The sequence below is a fragment of the Armigeres subalbatus genome, chromosome 1, assembly GCF_024139115.2.
Source record: "Armigeres subalbatus isolate Guangzhou_Male chromosome 1, GZ_Asu_2, whole genome shotgun sequence".
Taxonomy (NCBI): Eukaryota; Metazoa; Arthropoda; class Insecta; order Diptera; family Culicidae; genus Armigeres; species Armigeres subalbatus.
Genome location: NC_085139.1, coordinates 221,389,996 through 221,413,340, shown reverse-complemented (window position 1 = coordinate 221,413,340; position 23,345 = coordinate 221,389,996). Strand labels below are relative to the sequence as shown.

The 23,345-nt window shown below is 40.5% G+C and overlaps 1 protein-coding gene across 2 annotated transcripts in view; it reads left to right on the top strand.

Moving 5' to 3' along the window:
• Positions 1 to 23,345, top strand: part of LOC134205795 (uncharacterized) — a 129,519-nt gene that overhangs the window by 49,816 nt on the left and 56,358 nt on the right. The window contains exons 1-3 of one of the 2 annotated variants that reach the window (XM_062681389.1): positions 9,396 to 9,873; positions 10,073 to 12,177; positions 12,250 to 12,563. The exons of the other annotated variant lie outside the window; for it this stretch is intronic. Coding sequence (XP_062537373.1) covers positions 9,545 to 9,873; positions 10,073 to 12,177; positions 12,250 to 12,563 — 2,748 coding nt within the window. The 5' untranslated portion in view covers positions 9,396 to 9,544. Of the gene's footprint in view, positions 1 to 9,395; positions 9,874 to 10,072; positions 12,178 to 12,249; positions 12,564 to 23,345 lie in introns of those variants that run through there. 2 annotated transcript variants of the gene reach the window in all.

Sequence of the window (23,345 nt, the reverse complement as noted above, 5' to 3'; positions counted from 1 at the left end):
GCCCACACAGCAGAATAAGATATTTTGATAACCGCGTGACGGTACTGCGTCCAACACAAAATACGAACACACTTGCACTCTTTACGATTTATCAATTTATATTTATGCCGTGGATTATCCCACGACGAAAAAAAAAATCGAAAAAAAAGTGTAGCAATGCAAGGGTAAACAATAAATCACTCAAAGTGAGCGATTGTTCATTTAAATTTTAACTGTAGTACTAAATTATTTCTTCAATTCAATTCTTCGACATATCATATGTTGCTTATCTATATAATAAAAAAGAAACGGTTTGTGTTCGTATCCGCATAACTCGAAAACGGCGGGATGGATTTTCTTCATTTCTATGTGTTCGTTACAGTTTCCGACGGGTTTATATGATATTTCCTTCATGTAAAAATCACGGGTAAGGATGAGTAAATGGTGAAAATTTGAAATGAAGATTTTTATAGGAATTTCGCTTGAGAACGCGCATTTTCGCCTTCTATGCAGGCAACGTCTGCTCGGTCGACTAGTATCTTTTAGATATAAACTCTTATCAGCTGATTGTCAAAAGTTGATATACTAATATCTATTTTATGAACAGTTTTTTTTAAATGCTTATGATTCATTAGGCCAATATAATAAATGATAATTAGTGCTAGACAATGTATTTACACTAGAAGCTCTGAAGTTCCGTTTATTCTGTTGGGATAGATTATTTATGTATCACTTTCTGCTGAGTTAGCAGATTCCTCTAGAGTCATTTATTTAATTTTGTTTAACATTTGACTAAGTTTTATCTCGCGTTTCCGTTTCTCGGATCGTACACTAACGACATAGCCAAAAGTGGCATGCCCCTTAGACAATGCGTCAAAACCAACATTGTTGAACATGTTTCAATAAGAAATAAATAAAGTTGCGAATGGTATTCCCGGCACAGTCGCGAATACTAAAAATAGAAAAATTGTTTTGCCAAAACTCTATATAAAAAACTATCGAAATAACTATCTGGAGCTATTACACTACTTTTTTATTTTCAATTATTACCGCACTTTATTAAATAGCCAGCCTGTCGACATGTTAGCATAGCATAGCATAGAACCCTTGCACAAATCGTAGATGGAGTTGCAGAGAAAAATATATCCACGGTCATTATAGATTTTGCCACAATCTACAATTAAGTGGACCCGATTTTCTCCACACACCTGGCCACGTCCTTACAAGTGTTTTAATTTTATAATTGTCCTATCATCTGCTTAAGAAAGCGCTCGGAACCGGAACAGCTTTCACAGATGAAGGAGATAAACAAAAGGCAAATATATATATATATAAATATATATATATATATATATATATATATATATATATATATATATATATATATATATATATATATATATATATATATATATATATATATATATATATATATATACATATTATATGAGTAATTTCAAATTATATAATAGATATAATGAATATGTAAGATACAGTTATAACAATGAACACATTTTTAGATATATTAACTAATGAATATGTATAGAATCACAATCGGAAGTAGGAAAGAATCGTAGCTGATGTTGAACTAATGAATTTGTGTAAAAACAGAAAGATAGCCAAACGAATGGATGGAAGACATCCACAGCTACACTTAAAGAGATAGCGAAGAAGAAAGTGAAATAATATTGGCTTGATCTCACCAAATATGAATCGATCTCCGTTGAATACTACTGTCATCGTTCTCCTTAGCGGAACAGAAGGTGTCGAAAGCCGAGCATCTAGCGGGACCTTCTATTAACGCTGTACCACCAGCATTTTGTACAAATCCGGTACTGAACAAGATCTGCTATCGTGTGCTTAGATGACAGTCAATTAAGGCTTCAAAACGAATACTTTTGAAGTTAACTTGGTCTTGTGGGCTATCTTGCAATATCAGGGCTTGATCAACCACCGAGCGTCAAGGTAAAGCGAGATTCATCTGACCTAGTTTTAATCCACCATCTATGAACACTGGTTCAGGAATCATATTGTGACTAAATTTGGAATAAACATAAAATCAGCATTAAAATCATGTCAGAATATAAGTGGTATAAAACGGTTTAGGTAATAGATTCACAAAAATAAAGCCAATCCTTAGAGTCCCGGGCTCATTATTGATTTTTTTATCGGCAAAGTTTGTTCTCCAAATAATTTCTGCCTTTTAATACTCAAGCATGTCGGTACAACAATGAATCCGGAAACATGAGCATCAAATCTTGAAAATCCGAATGTCTCCTACAAATTAAGCTGGCTTCATAATCACAGACGCAAACAGAAGTCCTTCGAAATAGATTTCTCGAAAAAATTGAATCTTGATTCCAGGATTCATTTAATAAACATACTCCACTATATCCACCTATATATTACTACAAATAAACTAGAATAGTGGTCGAAAATTTGGAATGAAACTGAATCCCTACTAATTTTACTCTAAGTCGAATACAACAGTTGGAATTGCGAAAAGCATTATTACCACTTGGGGTTTTAAAGTTAAAATTTTAAGTTATCGTACCGTCGTCGGGGATACAACGGGTCAAATGGGGGTGAGAATGGGTCACTGTTTCAACTACATAGAATGCTTGTAGAATAGATTTAATGTATCTGAGAACAATAAAACTGAATTATAAGTGACCTTTTTGAACGATTTTGTTATCCGACCTCCAGACTGTCGGTGAGGGCTCGGACGTCACCCCTGACTACGGTATCCAATATTTATTTATATTTTAAGTTATGATAATTTTGTTCTAAACCAGTGACATAAGTAATCGAATGAATTATCTTAAAATATGACTACATTCCTCAATGCACCAGACTGTTCTACGTAGTTTACGTTGGGCGGTCGTGTCTTGTACATAACCCTTCAGATTTTTATATCATGTTTTTATTTTCTTCCTGCTTTGAAATCAACCTCACATTCCCGGAGAGGCAGAAAAGTAAACAACAGAACTCACATCACCCACTGCGTCGCGAAGATGAAATTTCCCACAGCAAAATGTACACATTCACCCAGCAAATTGAAAAAATTCACCACGCGTTTAAATGGGCCACTCACAGTCATACGGTAAGGCGCGAACTGAGCAGCCTGGCAGAGCGACTTGTGAGTGGCTGAATGCGAAATTGAACTGTCGGTGTTGGAAATGATTTTTCGGCTGCACCCAGTCGCACTCTCCACGGCGGCGATGAAGGCGACTGCAGATTATACTGAGATCCATGTTTTTCACTGCATTGACTGTGAAATATTTCTAACCTGGTCGGCACATACTTAATTGCATACAAATTCACACATGGATACTATGACCCACATGGTTAGTATGGGTGAACACTCATGCAATGCATGTGGGCTCACTCTCGAGCCTATTCTATGGGTAACGGAAACGCTTTGCTTCATCTAATTTCGATTAGTCCAAGGTTGATAGCATTCAGCGAGCTCACGAGGCGTAAGAGATTGATTGCAGGTTGATCCGAGTAACTGACCAAGTGTCAATTTCAATTATGTTAAAGAAGACATGTGTTTTCGAATATTGTAGAGTAATTTTAGCATTCACAAGGTTGCCTAAAATCTTAATGCCGCATTCAGATACAAATACTAGATAAATCAAATGTGTTGCTCTCTGGATTGTTGAGAAATACTATGTATCCTGGCGGCGCATTACCGCTTGTATCATTGAACCAACTATTGGTATGACTAATGCAACTGAAGCTGGTACCACTGGAATTGGAGTCGTATATGAAAAAGGTGTGCGAGTGTGATGTGTACAGAGATTTCTGTTTCTCGAAAGATGCAACATATAAGGATAACGTTGACGATAATTTATTCACCAGCTCTTTCAGTCAAACCAGTTGCACTTGAGGAGATCGGTTATGGTTCCTGAAAATGCCGGCATCAATTCTATTTTTGCTTGTGCTGAGCAACGGAGGTCCTGGAAATTGCAACAAAGAGCTTTTGCAGGGTGTCGACTACCTGGAAAAACCTGGAAAGTCAGGGAATTTCAATTTGGACCTGGAATGTCAGGGAAAGTCAGGGAATTTCGATTGAGGTCAGGGAAAAAATCACAAAACATAATATTGAAAATTTATAGTGATTTTTTTTTATTTCGAGCAATATGCCAAACACTTATCGGACTGGTAATCGGACTGCATAGCCGATAAACAAAACAATACTCCGAGGCAGTTACAGTCGACAACCATTTTCACTATCAAGCTATAAAGCTTTTTTTGTGTGACCGTTGGCAGTCTCTAGACTAAAAGTTTACTCCGGGCCTTGTATTCCATGGTAATCGAGATTGTTTCTATTAATCTCTAAGCAATAACACAGGTTTCAAAGCCATGTTCAAATGGTCACTGTTGAAGTCTGACACAAATATTTTTTTTAAACCCGCTTTAATATTTTAGATTATTTAGTTTGAGTGGTTTTGTGTCAGTAGCGTTAGAGGCATGTTCCCTTTAAACAAAAGAAGTTTTGAAAGCTCGTTCAAATACTTAATCATCAATCGCGAGAGTCTGATATTGGAATATTGGAAGAAATGCGATCTATCTTGATTAATATAAATTGCTGATTAGTAATCAACTCTATCATATCATATTACCTTTTGATGAAAACGCAACGCCCAATTTTTCGAAAATTATCTAGTCTAAGCAGTCTAAACTGAATCAAATGGCTTAAATGTACCATAGCTCAGAACCGATCCACAAATAATCATCAATAATGTTCAACCTACAACCAATAGCTAGATATTTAAAGGCTTGTTGAAAGAAAACGCCGAATACTATCTTTGTGGACCTTCGAAGATTCTGTAGGTAATGTTTTTAAAACATTTCGTGAACTTTCATTTGATGATGGGCTTATAAAGTCATTGGTCGACCCTCACATCCTTAGTTGGTCAAATTACTATAGTCATGTAGAGAGAATGACAGTGGATTAAAGCATCATATGATTTACCTCATGTACGTAGGTGGCGATGTACGTAGGTCTCAATGAAACGTTTGCTCGATACTGCATAGGGGAGACTTGATCCCCTTTTCTGATTACCGATGTATCACAGCCAAAAATAAATAAACATACGCGATTTCCACACAGACTCTCTAAGAAATATAGTATTTAATATAACTGAATTACTGTTATTGATACACAATCGATTTTTTGGAGTGCTGTCAAAAATTTACTTTTTAAATTATCGGGGGAAATTGATCCCTCTTCAAGAACTTGCTTTGATAAAATTAGAAAGGTGCCCTCAGGTTTTTGAAATATTTTTCCGTCAAAATACGCGGAATTTTTGGATTGCTGTGCGTATACATGAACGATTTTTGTCATTGAATTCAAATTTGGGGAGACTTGATCCCCTTTTAATGATATCTACCTTGATATCTACGCAATAAATAATTTTTCCTGCCAACCCTTCATCAAATCTGTCAAATCTATTTTTGTATGGGTGACTAATGGGGGTTTAAGGCTCCCCATATTGAGGCAATAACTTCAAATTCAAATATCCTAAAACTTTGATAGAATGTTGACATTTTCATCAGTACAGATGGTCTCCCCGGGATCAAGTCTCCCTATCCACTGAAATATAAAAAAACAGAAAGGATTTCCAAGAGCTCGCTCAATAGCTTAATCCTGGAACTCCTTGATGAATGTTTAGTAGATTTTTTCCAAAGCTCTGTTCCAAAAACTGTGTAGATTGTATGGTGTTTACTCAAATTTGAATTGAAATGTCTTCGCGGAAGAATTCATACAACAAATATGCCAAGGAATCTTCAAACATGTTTCCACGAGTTCTTCAAAAAACTCCATTAGATGTTCCTTATAAAGTTTCATTGCTTGCTGTACTTGTCTGACACTTTTGGCAAACAACTAAAAATCGATCAAATAAATTGAGTAGGTGTAGCTCCCCTTAGCATATGAGACTAGTTATGCCACTTCTTTACGAACATGACCATATTTTTATAAATTTTCCATGGGACCATTGGCAAAGGCCACAATCGACAAATCTAGATTGCTTTGAGAATAGGTCGTATGTGCAGAAGAGAGGCTCTCTTTGGTCACGCTCTCTTTTGCTAATATATAAACTAGTTTTGCATATTTTGGTACATTTTCACTTCAGAACGCTAGACAAAGCTATTATCTTTAGTCATCTGCCAAGAAACATGGAGTAAAGTGTAGTATAGATCTGTAATAATCGAAAGAGAAAGGAAGCAAAGAGAAACTCTCTTTTGCACATACGACCTATTCTCAAAGCACTCTAGAAATATTAAACGACCTGAGTGTATTCAGACCAAAATATTTAAAGTATTGCATGGTTGGAATGTTTTTCTGGGGTGTAAGTGCTGCATGGATTTATGTGAGCTTGTACACTGCAAAAATTCCACACATTTTTATTGGCAAAAATCCATTAACTTAATTCATGATTCTAATCAGTGCACACATAACCACTCTTCACGCGAAGTACAAATATAATCTATAATCAAATAAAATGTATGTGTGGTATCTAATATGCAGTTATTGAATTTATGTGTGGGTACAAATTGTATATATTTGGGTCGCCAAATTGCAAAAATTTATGTGTGCGACATATATATTCAATATAAAGAATTTTCTCAGTGTAGGGATTGAATTCTTGATTATCTGGAAGATTGCAGCGCCCGTGACTATTTTTAGAAGTCCATTAATTCCCCAGAGACTGAATAAAAATTCTTACTCCTTATGTATTCTTCAAAGCCAGTGGAGGTTTCTCGATAGCATAGCATAGCATATGTGATTGTACAAATTGTGGGTGGCTATACAATGCTCAATTCAAGCTCCATCTGGAATAAGGGCGAATGTCGCAAGAGAGGACTCTCCCCGTCGACCTCCCCTCCCCTAAACAAAAGTGACAAGCAGCAGATCTCTCTGCGGTTTATCACCTCAGAACGAAAGAAAACAATGCGAACTTGCATTCTGAGGTGATAAACCGCAAAGAAACCCCCCGCCTGTCACCTCCATTCAAATGAGGGGAAGTCGACGAAGAGAACCCCCTCCCGCGACACCCGCCCCCCCACCAGATAGAGCTTGAATTGAGCAATCTACTGTATATTGTCGCAAATTGGTACTTGGGATTAGTACCTTTTCCTATACAGTAGCAGTTGTATACCTGGCCACGTCCTTACAATCACGGAAGGAAGGGAAGGAATGTTAATTCAACATCTACTAGTGAAGATGCAGGGAACCCATACTACCTTCATAGATGTCTCGGGAAGGAAAATTTGTGTTAGTGGGAAAGGTGAATAATAGGGAGCTCTATTCGACAATATAGAGCGTTTGTCAATAACAGTATATGCTGTAAAAATAATCAAATATATTCATCAATTTACTTACGAACCGTCCTAAGGGAAAAACAAAACAAAACACAAAATTTCGGCAAATCGCGCGATCGTTCTGCCGTCCGAAACAAGAGCCAACACGCACTGAACTAATTAACTTTATTACCGGACGCGCAATCTTCAAAGCCAGTGGAGGTTTCTCGATGTCCACAAAAAAAACCTAACCCGTAAAATTTTGTTTAATGGCATTAGAAGGATTTCTAGAAGCTCTCACAATTCTCGCTAAACTTTTCAAAAGGTCCTAAGTAACATTTTTTTCATGATTTAATCTGAATAATGCAATCAACATATTTCATGTTAATCTGTTGATCGCAATACTCAAATTAAATCATGAAAAAAATGTTACTTAGGACCTTTTGAAAAGTTAAGCGAGAATTGTTCAAAAGTCGTGTCAAAAGAGTCGTGTCAGTAGTCTTGGAGGTCTATTGCGACTCCAGAGAGTCCGTGTGAATTCCCAATGGTGGATGATTGCACCAGAAAGTTTATAACATTGGAGCAAATTTTGGAAAGATGTGAATTATGAAAACCTTTCAGGAGTTCTGCGCATTTACTTGATTCTTTGTGAACGACCAGAATTACCTATTAACCTTCCGGGACTCGCACCGTTGTAAAAAGTACAACACCTTCGAAAAATGCTCGCTTGTCGTTTACAAGACAGGTGGGGCTGCTTGGATGATCCAGGACCAAGCGAGTCCCAGAAGGTTAAATTCTACATATCCTTAATGTTCTGCTTCAGAAGTGATTAGGCTTCCAGTAACTCATATGGACAGGAATCAAACATGCAGAGAATTGAAAAAAAAAACACATTTTTCATACCTGGAATTTTTTGATTAATGGTCTGGAAAGTCAGGGAATTTCATTCCCAAATTTGAGTCGACACCCTGATGGCCGTTTTTCATCCGGGGCTTGCTGACGTCTAATAATAGTGCTGTCCAATGAGCAGCTCGAAGTTGTTCCCGTCCTGCTCGTTCTTTTTTGTCAACAAACGGGCATGAGCGTGACAGGAACAACTTCGAGCTACTTCGATCTGCTCATTGGACAGCACTAATCTTTCTATTAGTGCTGTTCAATGAGAGCTTGAAGTAGCTCGAAGTTTCTCCCTGTCCTGCTCATGCCCATTTGTTGACAAAAAAGAACGAGCAGGACGGGAACAACTTCGAGGTACTTCGAGCTGCTTATTTCAAGCGCATAGGAAGAAACGTTTCCTGATGAAAACAAATTCTGTCCCGTTTATGTGCTTGAAAGAGAAAGATGATTAGACGTCAGCAAGTTCAATACCTGGGAGCTGCAGATAGAGTCAAAACGAGTGCCAAAAAGATCTCCAAGGTAAGCTGTCAAAAAGTATCCATCGCATCGAGAGAGGTTTTGTGCATTTTGAGCGCAGCCGAGAGAGTACACGTATAAATCAACTCATACTAAATATAGCTCATTTTGAACAAATTTCAATTTTCTGGCGTCGTTTTAAATATATCGACAGATTCAAAATAAGTGGAGGGTATGAATTAATTTAATATTCGACACGGTAATTTATGCGGTGCAGTAAATTGACGAAATCTTTGTAAATAATTAATTCTATAAAGATAAACACAATGATAATTCAATGTGAGAAAATCGTAACGTGTACATTGAACACCGAGAGGAAATTTACAAGTTTCAAGCAAAATATCTTGAAAATTGGATTCGATCGAGTCCGCAGCTCAGCTCAATACTTTAGCCTCCCTGCTCCGCAGCTCAATACTCAATCGTGAACTAGCGACAATAAATAAATCCGCTACCAGCCCTATGTGTTGCATGCATGCATGCGACGATTCTATCACACAATGATGCTTCAGTGATGATGAGTGTATACAACCGGTGCAACGAGACGAGATCGTAATCAAAAGTAATGCTGTCCAATGAGCAGCTCGAAGTAGCTCGAAGTTGTTCCTGTCACGCTCATGCCCGTTTGTTGACAAAAAAGAACGAGCAGGACAGGAACAACTTCGAGCTACTTCGAGCTGCTCATTGGACAGCACTAGTGTCAACAATCAGTCAATTTTCCAAAAAGCCGGACACAAAAAATCGTAAACAGCAGTAGTGAAAATTTCGTGTCGAGTTTCAAACTAAATTCTACATCTTTACGTGTATCGAACATAAGTAAAGCCTGCAAGTTGAATGTGCTTTCACGATGGACAGTGAGGGCAGCACAAAGGTTGAAATGATGGACATAGCCGATGAAGCTGGAACAAGTGTAGCGCCTTTCAGTGATTTACTGTGTCGGACATGTCGGAAGCAGGACCAACCCGCCGTACCGGTCGAAGCGGTGCTGGACTTCCACGGGAAATCCATCACCGACATGATTTTTGAACTGACGGAAATAATGGTCAACTATGATGCGAATCTTCCGCAGTCCATTTGTTTCGGGTGTGTGGAGGATCTGCGCTCGGCGTACAACTTCCGACAGCGATGCATCGACTCCAATGAGATGTTCCTGAATGAGCTGAATGTCGCCTTGGGGTAAGGGATCAAGTACATAGTACTCCATTGGTGTAGCTAAAATTTATTTTGGGAACGGTTACAGAAGCAGGTTGTCTGTAATGAGATTTTCAAGAGTCGTTCCTCCAATGTGCATAGGCACTTTATCCTAGGTATAGCTACCCCAATGAGTATTATACTATTCAAGCACTAGATTTTAATTAATTTTTTTTTCGAACAGTCAAGCTTCGATTCCTGACGATCCTAATCAGTTGATATTGAAGGTGGAGCAAAGTGATCCAGAGCTATCGGAAATAAGTCAAAATGAAACCTTTGAGGATCAGTCAAGCTTTGAGTTTGATGCTGAACCGATGGATGATGTCGAATGGAATTCGCCAGCGGCGAAGAGAAGAAAAAGTAGAAAAAAGAACACGAATACTCTTAACTGTCTCGCTAGGTCGCACATAGTGACACACGAGGATCGACATTATTGCTTCATAGATCCCCTAAGCAAATGTCGATATTTCCAGGAGATTTTGGAGATGGGCAATTTCGTTCGGCACTTCCGTTTGATACATTGTGAAGAAGCTAAGAGCAAAGGATTTTTCCCGAAAGAGGGACCCAAAATTGACGTAACGCCGAATAACGAGAAAACTGAATGGAGGTATTCTAGAATTGCAATGAAGTGCATAGCGAAGCACGACAACCGCTATTACTGTAAAATAGATCCATCTAGTGAATGTGTTTATTCACAAAGTAACGATTTTGTTGTGGGTAATTTTATTCGGCATTTTCGATTGATGCACGCAGATGCGGCGGAGAAAGAAGGTTTGATGCGTGAAGTATTGCCAACGAAACGAGTGCCCGATGCGCGTATCATGAAGCGTAATAGGAAGGAATTCCCTGCAAAGCTCGTTTCAATTGCAGAGAAGTACATGCGGGAGTCTGACGATAGCAGATTCTATTGTACGATAGACGAGCAGAGCTCCTGCAAATTCTCGCGGCAAAGAGCAAATATGACGGACTTTATACAGCATTTCCGGGTCGCGCATCCAAAAGCAGCGGCGTCTAAGATTTTCTCTCTCCACCCACTGGTTAATGAAGTCCCTTCGCCTGAACCATTGCCCCACCAGGAAAAGGTTATGCCTAAAGACACTGTAAAGTCTGTAAGTCCTGCTTTAGTCATGCCTAAAACAAACACCAAGGTCATTGCACTACCGCAGCTGAATCCATGTCTAACGGACCAACAAAAAGTATCATCCTCCAAACAAAAGAGCTACTTTGTTCAGATCGTTAGCAAATTTGTAAAGCCGGAGCATGGTCGTTTCCGATGCATAATAGACGAAAACAGCGGCTGCCATTATGCGCAAGTCAATTACGATGCCGGCAATTTCATACGGCATTTTAGGTCGAGGCATCCTGATGAAGCGATCTCCAACGGGTTTGTACGTAATGAAAAGCACATGAAACAGGAGGAGAAAAAGAGAGTAATAAAGAAACTACTGGTCGGTACTGACATCCCGCAGCTACTGGAAGCTTGTATCAAACTGGTGACGTTGCATAACTTTCCGATCCAGTGTTTCGGATGGACTGGAATGCGTTTGTTATTGGAACCTTTAATGACGACGCTGGATCTGGAAATCAATGAAACTTGTATGATTGAGTACATTCATATGGCAGCGGAATCGTTAACCCGGATCGCCCAAATGGAGATGAAACATAAAGTGGTGTCAATTCAGCTGGAATCCATCATTCAGAAAGGAACACTATATCTGACTGTGAGTGCCAATTACGATTACGTTAATAAAGTGAACACCCGCGTGCTTGGAGTAATCCGAGCTACAGAGACATTGACCGCTAGAGAACTGGAGGTTAAACTTTTTCTGTTGCTTGATCGGTTCCATATCTCAAAGGACCAAGTAATCGCAGTCGTTTTCGGAAACGCAGGAAGTGCCCTTGGAACGCAAAAGAGACAACAAAAAATGTTCGCTGAAACACTAACAAAATCTAGTTCCGATTGCGGCGAGCCGAACAAAGAAGAAGCTCTAATGGAATCGATTTCGACCGCACTTAGAGGTAAATTTGAAGTCGTTCGGAATGTAATAAGCACTGTGTTATCCGCTTTAAACGAAATCGTTCCAAATACTGATCCTTCGGTTCAACGGATTGAGCGTTTTCTGCAAGATGTCAGAAGTTCCAAGTTTGAACATTTTTTCAAACTGAACAATGCTTGCTACCCCCCACTTTGGTGTTCGGAACGCTGGCTCTCCAAGCTCAAATCCATCAAAGGCATCATCAAACAGAAACCGTTCTTTGTCAAGCTGGTCCAACATTATCCGGAACTTGGTATGATTCCCTCAACATCTGCAATTCATAGATCCAAGATTTTCGAACTGAATTCCCAACCTCAACTTCCAGCGCTCAACGAAGACGATTGGCAGTTCCTGATGGAGTACCGAGAGGCGTTCGACCCGCTACACAAACTGCTCAAAGACATCCGGACAAACCAGGAGCACGTCGCATTCTCCTCGTTCTACGTGCGTTGTCTGGCCGTCATCAAGGACGTCCGGGGAACCGCCAATCGTTTCTCGGTACCGATTTCCCGATTGCTGGGCCGACGACTGATGGAGCTGCGGGAGCAGAATGCTTTCCAGGCGGCGCTTTTGCTTGATCCGCGCTTCCATTTCCTCCAGTCGGTGCTGCTCACGCCGGTTCAGAAAAGCCATGCTCAGGTAAGCTTGTTTCTGTTTTGCAATTTTTTATGGTTGAGGATTGTGTAATCTTGTTGTATCATTCGAAGTCCTTATGATTCGACCTCAAAATATTCAAAAATCCCATTATTAAAAGGGATTGTTTTGTGTGAAAAGTGTAATCACGGTAAAGCAGTAAGAAGAAAAGAAGCCAACCTTGAATCATTGAAATATCAGAAGAAAAACTAGACAGCGTCGAAGAAAATGCGTAAATAACGCGTTTGTGGTGAACAAAAAAATGTGAATGAAACGGGTAAAATATTGAATGAAAAAAATGAGGACCAGTAAAAAAGAGTATGGTAAGAAACTTTCCAGTGGCCTAAAAAAAATCAGCTAAAGTGTGAAGCAAACTGACTGCAGTATAATTATTGTGACATTTTTGGGTGCCCGAAATGCTATACAGTTGAGATGCCAATCAAGGGGCACAACGCCAAACTAGAGAGGTTGAACTTGGAGTGGTACAACTTACATCTGAAGCTGGCAAAGGAGAATCCGGAATCGTTTGATCTATTCATGAAGAAAGTAAAGCGGGCAGAAGAGTGCGAATCGGACAGAAAGAGGAGACTTCACAAGAAGAAACTAATCAATCTACGAGGGAAACCAGCGACTGAAGTTAGGAACACCAACCCCACGGTAGAGATAATCGAAGGATTCGTAGTTTGATACAGCAGTTTACAGAAAAAAAAATTAGCCCACCTGTTACGTGAGAATGCAGAACCTTTTGTTTTATATCTGTGCTGCAGACTTCGGGTTTTCATATGTTTCGTTTTGTTTTTATCTCACATAACAGAGTAAGTGAAAACATGAGACAGAACGGGCGCGTTAGATTTAATTCTGATGTGGAAAACACCGTAGTTCTTTGAAGCATGCGGTTAGCAAAACATCAAATGTTTTATTGCAATTTGCCCTGCTGAAAGAGCGGTGCCCTTGTCCTGTTTTCAATACTACAAAGAACTATGCTGCCATCACAGAGAACAGACATGGATGCTCGAACAAAATTTCGGTAAAAACGTGTGTAAAGATTTAAATCACACCTCAGCGCCGCCAACGCAGGCTGCCCGACATAAAAACTCAATCTCACTAAGTGATGGCGTTGGCATACAATACATAAACAATGTAGTGCTGCCACCTAGGAGCGAGCCTAGGAGCAATTCGGAATGAACACTAGCGCTAAAAAGTAAAACACGGCAAATTTGAACCACATTTATCAGCACACTAGCACCGCGCAACGGGGGCATAACGACATACTTCAAAATGACCAGTACAAACTTTACACAAGCACGTGAATGAAGATGAACGTCTGTTCTCTGTGCTGCCATCAAGAACAATGACGTCGATTATCAATTTCGGAGAAGCTGGGAATGGGTAGAGCAAGAGTCACGAGACAACACATCAGTGCATCAGAGTAAAGCGAACAATGGAAGCTGGACGACGCGAAACTACGTAGCAGCTAGACCGTTTTACATGGCAAACCAACTTGCACCGTAGGGTCATTGCGAACTAGTGTCAATGCATGTCCCAAATGTTTCCATTGATAGCAACATTTGGATTAATCTGATTGTTTGTAACCGTGCGTAAAAAACTATACATTCTCACGTAGGTTCATCGAATCAAGGGGGAAACGCAATGGAGTGCGGCAACGGAACCACAGAGAACAGACGTTGAAGCTGCACTCGCTATGTTGTGATAACTTTTTACTGTTCATTTTGAAATAACTTTGGAATGTCGCCGTTATCCCGTGCATAATCAGCGCTAGCGTCCCTAGCGTCATCAAAAAATGCCACTGTGCGCTAGTGTCGTTATGCATGCAAGAGCATAGGCCTTTTCATGTGACACTGCCGAGACTGCACATGTTTACAACCGCTGAACAGGCCTGCAAGTCCGAAACTGTCACTTTCATAGAAGAACTGTCAATTGAAGATAAAATCAGCTGTTTTTAAACGTCTTGTGAAAAGGCTCATAGCAGCGCCATCGTGTAGGCCTTTTCACGAGACGTTTAAAAACAGCTGATTTTATCGTCAATTGACAGTTCTTCTATGAAGGTGACAGCTTCGGGGTTGCGGGCCTGTTCAGCGGTTGTAAACAAGTGCAGTCTCGGCAGTGTCACATGAAAAGGCCTGTTGTCAAAATGAGATTATGAGTACACTCAAAATATTATTCATGTTCAATTCATTAGCAAAAACATATAGCTTTTTTCCATAATGGTTTTCATATGAGTATTATATCAGAATCATATAGATTATGTTTATTATATTAATCATATAACTTTTATATAAAATAAATATAGAAATTGAGAGCAATGTTTGTTCCAATCATATACCAAATCCAATCAATTTTATCTTATTTGACTTTTAAAACCATATAAATTTCCAATAAAATTTATAAGATTTTCAAGCACATCGGAAATACAATTCAAATAAAAGCGCGAAAAATAAAATTGTTACTTCAGTTATCGCAATATATATCAAATGTTCCAGATTCATTATGCTATTTCGAAAACAACATTCTGAATTTAGACCACTTGATATATATTGTGATAACAGAAGCAAATCAATTTCTAATTAAAAACATGTTTTAAAATACGCTTATCCATTTATTATGCTATATCTAATGATTTATTCTACTTATGTAGGTACAATTATCTCTTCTCCTAATTATGTATATTAAAACATGATTTATTACGGAAGTAAAAATGACCATCAATATTGTATAACGTAACAGGTGGAACATTGAAAGAATCAATTGGAATGAGCTCAGCGTTCCGAATACTTTCAATTGCCTCATATGCCAAGTAGTGATTGTCAAACATCCCAGTTTTCCAAGCTTGAACAACCAAGTAACAAATATCACTGTGTTTTACAACATCTAGTATTTGATATAAGAATGTATTGATTTTTGTCGATTATTGAAATAAACTGCTCTATATTTGGTTCCTTTGAACACAATTTCATTTGTGCATAATATTTCAAACCCTGAATCAATGACAATCGGTTGAATGAGCATCTTATAATAACATCTTGAACGCACGTCACACAGATCAAAATTTGCTTCAACGGAAACCTTAAAGAAATTGTCATTCAAAAGCTCATAGGCAAATTGCAAACAAGCTTTTACACACAACGTGTAGCAGATGTTTTTGCGAGAGGACATTATGTGCGAATATTGCTTGAAGCCTTTGTGTTTTGCTTCGTAAAGAAGCGCAATACACCCACACTTCATCTTCTCTTGGGATAAACCGTCCAGCAATAAAAGTAAAATAGTGACTGAATATGCGCATTTCATTTGATGTTAGACGAATGGATACAGATTTACGTTTCTCCTTACTGTTATACGTTTCAGTTATGTTTGGCATCCGTTTGAGTTCGCTATCCAAGCTGAGTTCACCGATGTTACGACGAATTGTATTAAAATCATCTATCGTAAAGTACTTCTTACGGTAAATACAGTAATCTAAAACTTCCGTAAAACCATATTTGCATATACCGGTGCTGAATAAGTCATGCATTGGATCAACACAGTGGCGTAGCCACGGGGGTGGTTTTGGGTACAAAACCCCCCCCAGAGACAAAATTTTTGGAAGAAATTTTTTTTTTCGAAAAAAAAATGTTCAGAAAACCCCCCCCAGACCAATTTTCTGGCTACGCCACTGGATCAACAGTTTTATTCTCCACTACATGGAATGATGGCAGTTTATTAAACACAGAGTACCCTTGTACACCTGTTTCGCTATGCATATCAGTTTCTATATCTTCTTCATAGTCAGCCCTGCGTCACATACAGTCAGCATGCTCATTAACATCGCTCTTCAAAAGTTCTTTAGGTCGTCTACAAAAACGACAGTAGAAACTAGCATTGAAACTGCTGGACATGCACAAGGTAGTATGTATTCCCAAGTTGTCGCCTTGCAACAGACATAGAGCGAATCTAACATTTATCGCTTTGCGATTAATATTTAGCTCTACTGGATCTTGTTCTAGTTTAGTGAACTCCGCAATTACTGCATCTAGCAAACTGTTGATTCCACTGCCTTTTACATCTACTTTTCTCAACATATCAGCTACACAAATATTATTCAACTTGGCTTGAAATTCTTCTGGAACCGTGGGAAAATTATAGTAGATTCCAAATACGGAGTGTCGATTATTATGCGAACTTTGACTATCATTTACTTCAAATTCGTCCGTATACAACCAGATAGGTAAAACAATTTCGTCTGCGTATTTCTCTTTGATTTCTTTCCAATTTGTTCCATTAACGTAGTTTCGTATTTGATCTGATTTGTCTAACTCGAGCGTTCTGGTGACAATCTTCTGGAGTACGTCATTTGACTCTAAGAACGAAGTTATTTGAAATTTTAAAGGCATCAATATTAATAAGCTATGATCATGACTTATATCTAATTCTTCACTAAAACTGATAGGATTTCTATTTAGCTTATCTTTTTCTACGGTTATGACTGTTGGCAATCGCAGGTTATCTGTCTTATACAAATAATTAAAAAACTTAAAATCCAAACTAATGAAACCAAAAACATTTGTCATTTTCTGTTGGTAATTCTTAAAATTAAATGCATCATCAATATTGTCTGACGTCATATTCAAATCGGATAGGAGGCGACCTAGCTCCGAAAATATGAGACCTGTTTTCCGCTATACACATCTTTTCTAGTGATGTTATTTTTGTTGTGTAAACCAACCGTAAACATTAAAGCTGCCTGGTCTACCGCGTCACGTTTCTCTGTAATCTCAATGTTTTCTGCGTATTCCGTCGTTTCACCACACTTCTGTTTTTTTGGACTGGTGCTGCAATGTGCGTTGTAATAATTTCTATCTTCGTCGATAGGAATATCACTGATGGTGCTCTTCTCTTTTTGATGTGGAACAGAGTGTAACATCAGATGCTTTTTAAACGGGTAAAATTTCGAAAAAACTAGTTTACATGATGGTCCAGTACATTCGTACCGGTAGTCCACCGGTACACGATGATATACTCTTTGATACTCTTTGATATGTTCCAGGTATAAATCTACTAATTGGAACGCATGACTGCAGGTTTTTATCATACAAGGGAACATCATCTTTAATGTTGCTCCTTGGTGCCTTCTAAGTATGCTTTAAGGCGATTAATGGTCACATATGATTCAGGACGTACTATGCCGTATGCTGAGTTGGCAATGAAGTGCCAAATAAGTTTTGACACTTTAGAGTACGGCAGTCCAAAAACAACTGATAGTTTTATCAGCACGTCCGTGGCTCTAGCGATAGATGGTAGTTCGTAACAGACGTCCGAAAAACACACGAAGAAACGTCCTTCGATATTATCTATTCCGGTTCCGAGTACAACCAGCTTTGGAACAACCGCTATTTTTCTTTCTGCATATGATGCATACGTCTCTTGAACTTTCGCATTTATTTCTTCGATGGATTCGACGAAGAGAATCGTGTCATGCTGTGGCATATAAATAGTTGGTTTGAACCGTCGTCCAACTATAAGAGGTGGCAAAACCGTGCTCAAGCCAAGTACAGTAGCCGTTCGATAACTGCAACGCATTCTAGACGTCAAACGGTTGTCAATCGACGTCAGATGCAATAAAAGTGCAGCGCAATGCAGCTGTCATTGAGTTTGACATCAGTTTGAAGTTTAGCGGTCCGATAACTGCAAAACTGTTGCAACTATCAAATTGCAGTTAAAAAGCATTGCAGTTAAATGACTTGCAGTTATCGAACGTCTACTGTAGAAGAGCGCATAGTTTAAAGTCTGAAAAAAATTGAAAAATTCGAATGAGCTCAAGGAAAAGAAATATAAATTAGAATTAGTTACAACTTGCAAAATACACCTTACTGATAAAGTTTCACAGTTTTTTATCTAAGGATTGCATAGCATCGCCATATTTGCTTACCTTTGTTGGTGCTGCTATTCGTTAGATGTTTTACAAGTTTGACAACCGATGGATCGGTTCCCTTTCGAGCAATGTACGTTACAATCGCTGGAGTAATCGAATCCAGTTTATAGATTCCATCCGTTGCACCAACCTCTAGGAGACGATAATCAATGTCGATCTGTAGAAGAAATATTGCATTTTTTATTGCTTTTACCGCATTTCACCATTTGTAAACATTAAACTTACTAGTTGATATCCGTGCGCTGATTTATAATGCGAATATGTAGTAAGCAACCGTTCAACGAGACTAGCAGATTTTAAATATTGTTTCCGGTGATTAAAACTCAGAGGCCATTTGTGCAAAACAGATTCCCATGGGTGCTGATTCAAAATTAATTAGTTTACAGCATCTTGAGCTTCTGGTTCTTCATGGGGTTGCTGAACAGCACACAATTTCAAACTTTTAGCGTGTTCGTGCTCTTTAATTTCGGTTTTACGTTTTTTCTGCTTCAGATTTTATTTGCTATTTAACCACCATGGTTGCGACGATCGCCGCCTCGGCTGATGTAATAATTGTCCTGTAAATGCATGTAAATGTAAATGCATTGTCCTGTAAATAAGATTGTGGTAGCTTTGGCGTATGTCTTCAAATCTTCTGTTCGGAGTCTGGACTTCTGAAAGTTCCTCTAGGAATTCTTCAGGAAGTTCCTCCAGGAGTTTCTCCGGAAGTTCCTGCATCAGTTCATCTGGAAGTTCCTGCAAAAATTCCTTTGGAAGTTCCTTCGTAAGTTTCCCCAAGAGTTCCTTCGAAAGATCCGCCAAGAGTTCCTCCGGAAGTTCCTCTAAGAGTGCCTCAGGAAATTCCTCCAAGAGTTCCACAAGAAATTCCTATAAGAGTTCCACCAGATACTCCGAATGCTTCTCCACGAATTTCTCCGCAAGTTCCTCAAAATTCCTCCGGAAGTTCCTTCAGTAATTCCAGAGTTCCTCCGGAAATTTCTACAAAATTTGTTTCCGGAAGGAGCTCCTTCGGAAGTTCTTCCAGAAATTCCTCCGAATGTTCCTCCAGGAGTTCCTCCGGAAGTTCCTCCAGTAACGGAAGTTCCTTCAGGAGTTTCTTAAGAAGTTCCTTCATGATTTTTTTCAGAATTTCCTGCGAAAATTCCTTCGGAAGTTCCTCCAAAAGTTCCTCCACGAGTTCCTCCGGAAGTTCCTCCAGGAATGCCTCCGGAAGTTCCTCCAGGAACGCTTCCGGAAGTTCCTCCAGGAACGCTTCCGGAAGTTCCTCCAGGAATTCCCCCACAAAATCCTCCAAAAATTCCCTCGAAAGTTCCTCCAGGGATTCCCCAGGCAGTTCCTCCAGGAATTTCCCCGGAAGTTCCGCCAGGAATTCCCCCCGAAGTTCCTGCAGAAATTCCCTCGGAAGTTGCTCCAGGGATTCCCCCGGAAGTTCCTCCAGAAATTCCCCCGGAAGTTCCTCCAGGATTTCCCTCGGAAGAACCTCCTGGAATTCCTGCGGAAGCTCCTCCGTTAATTCCTACGGAAGTTCCTCCAGGAATTCCTCCGAAAGTACCTCCAGGAATTCCTCCGAAAATTCCTCCAGGAATTCCTCCGGAAGTTCCTCCAGGAATTCCTCCGGAAGTTCCTCCAGGAATTCCCTCGGAAGTTCCTCCAGGAATTCCCTCGGAAGTTTCTCCAGGAATTCCCCCGGAAGTTTCTCCAGGAATTCCCCCGGAAGTTCCTCCAGGATTTCCCCCGGAAGTTCCTTCAGTATTTACTTCGGAAGTTCCTCCAGGAATTCCCTCGGAAGTTTCTCCAGGAATTCCCCCGGAAGTTTCTCCAGGAATTCCCCCGGAAGTTCCTCCAGGATTTCCCCCGGAAGTTCCTTCAGTATTTACTTCGGAAGAACCTCCCGGAATTCCTGCGGAAGTTTCTCCAGAAACTCCTCGGAAGTTCCTCCAGGGATTCCCCCGGAATTTCCTTCAGGAATTCCCCCGGAAGTTCCTCCAGGAATTCCCCCGGAAGTTCCTCCAGGAATTCCCCCGGAAGTTCCTTCAGGATTTTCTTCGGAAGAACCTCCCGGAATTCCTGCGGAAGTTCTTTCAGGAATTCCTCCAAAAGTACCTCCAGGTATTCCCTCGGAAGTTCCTCCAGGAATTCCCCCGGAAGTTTCTCCAGGAATTCCCCCGGAAGTTTCTCCAGGAATTCCCTCGGAAGTTCCTCCAGGGATTCCCCCGGAAATTCCTCCAGGAATTCCCCCGGAATTTCCTTCAGGAATTCCCCCGGAATTTCCTTCAGGAATTCCCCCGGAAGTTCCTCCAGGAATTCCCCCGGAAGTTCCTTCAGGATTTTCTTCGGAAGAACCTCCCGGAATTCCTGCGGAAGTTCTTTCAGGAATTCCTCCAAAAGTACCTCCAGGTATTCCCTCGGAAGTTCCTCCAGGAATTCCCCCGGAAGTTTCTCCAGGAATTCCCCCGGAAGTTTCTCCAGGAATTCCCCCGGAAGTTCCTCCAGGAATTCCCCCAGAATTTCCTCCAGGAGTTCCCCCGGAAGTTCCTCCAGGAATTCCCCCGGAAGTTCCTCCAGGAATTCCCCCGGTAGTTCCACCAGGAATTCCCCCGGAAGTTCCTCCAGGAATTCCCCCGGAAGTTCTTTCAGGAATTCCTCCAAAAGTACCTCCAGGTATTCCCTCGGAAGTTCCTCCAGGAGTTCCCCCGGAAGTTTCTCCAGGAATTCCCCCAGAAGTTTCTCCAGGAATTCCCCCGGAAGTTCCTCCAGGAATTCCCCCGGAAGTTCCTTCAGTATTTACTTCGGAAGAACCTCCCGGAATTCCTGCGGAAGTTTCTCCAGAAACTCCTCGGATGTTCCTCTAGGGATTCCCCCGGAAGTTCCTCCAGGAATTCCCCCGGAATTTCCTCCAGGAATTCCCCCGGAAGTTCCTCCAGGAATTCCCCCAGAATTTCCTCCAGGAATTCCCCCGGAAGTTTCTTCAGGAATTCCCCCGGTAGTTCCTCCAGGAATTCCCCCGGAAGTTCCTCCAGGAATTCCCCCGGAAGTTCTTTCAGGAATTCCTCCAAAAGTACCTCCAGGTATTCCCTCGGAAGTTCCTCCAGGAGTTCCCCCGGAAGTTTCTCCTGGAATTCCCCCAGAAGTTTTTCCAGGAATTCCCCCGGAAGTTCCTCCAGGAATTCCCCCGGAAGTTCCTCCAGGAATTCCCCCGGAAGTTCCTTCAGTATTTACTTCGGAAGAACCTCCCGGAATTCCTGCGGAAGTTTCTCCAGAAACTCCTCGGATGTTCCTCTATGGGTTCCCCCGGAAGCTCCTCCAGGAATTCCCCCGGAATTTCCTCCAGGAATTCCCCCAGAAGTTCGTCCAGGAATTCCCCCGGAAGTTCCTCCAGGAATTCCTCCGGAAGTTCTTTCAAGATTTTCTTCGGAAGATCCTCCCGGAATCCCTGCGGAAGTTCTTTCAGGAATTCCTCCAAAAGTACCTCCAAGAATTCCCTCGGAAGTTCCTAAAAAAAATCCCCCGGAAGTTCCTCCAGAAATTCCTTCGAAAGTTCTTTCAGGAATTCCTCCGAAAGTTCCTCCAGGAATTCCTCCGGAAACTCTTCTAGGATTTCCCATGGAAGGACCTCCTGATATTCCCCCGGAAGCTCCTCCTGTATATATTTGGAATCGGAAGTTCCTATTGGAATTCCTGGAGGAACTTCGAGAAGAATTCCTGGAGGAACTTCCGGAAAAAATCCTGGAGGAACTTATGGAGGAATACCTGGAGGAACTTCAGGAAGAACTTTCGGGGGAAATCCTTGAGAAACTGCCGGGGGAATTCCTAAAGGAACTTCCGGGTGAATTCCTGGAGGAACTTCTGGGGGAATTCCTGGAGGAACTTCCGGAGGAACTCTTGGAGGAACTGGGAATTCATGGAGGAACTTCCGGGGGAATCCCTGGAGGAACTTCCGAGGGAATTTTTTGAGGAACTTCCGGGGGAATTCCTGGAGGAACTTACGGAGGAATTCATGAAGGAATTCTTAGAGGACCTCCCAGAGGAGTTCCTGGAGGAACTTCTGGAAGTATTCCTGGAGGAACTTTCGGAAGAATTCCTGGAGGAACTTCCGGGAGAATTCCTGGGGCAACTTCCGGGGGAATTCCTGGGGGAACTTCCGGGCGAATTCCTGGGGGAACTTCTGGGGGAATTCCTGGGGGAGCTTCCGAAGGAATTTCTGGATGAACTTTCGAAGGAATTTCTGAAGGAACTGGAAGAAAATTTTCGAAGGAATTCCTGGAAGAAAACTTCCAAAGGAATTCCTGGAAGAAAACTTCCGAAGGAATTCCTGGAAGAAAACTTTTCGAAGGAATTCCTGGAAGAAAACTTCCGAAGGAATTCTTGGAGGAACTTCCGAAAAAATCCTGGAAAAACTTCCGAAGGAATTAATGGAGGAACTTCCAAAGGAATACCTGGAAGAAAACTTCCGAAGGAATTCCTGGAAGAAAACTTCCGAAGGAATTCCTGAAGGAGAAATTTTTTTTTTTTAATTTTGGATTTTCATTTCCATTCAGAGGAATTGGGTCCTAAAGTCCTACCTCATTTATGGTTGCAAACGATAGTGCATCGGTCAAGAATACCTGAATCGATGTTATAAAAATTCTGGTAAATGTCTAAATCAGTAAAAATAATATTTTTGTGTTTAAGACATTTTAAGGCAAATTTTGGGCTGTGCAACATTTCAGAACGAATCAACCATCAGCCCAAAATGTCAAGCAAAAGATATTTTAGTTACTAGATAAAGATTGTCGCTGTCGTCGCTGTCCGGAACATCTTTTGCTGGCGAGGATAGGGGAGCTAAATGTCAAAGAAGGAAAATCCATACGATTTGACAGGTA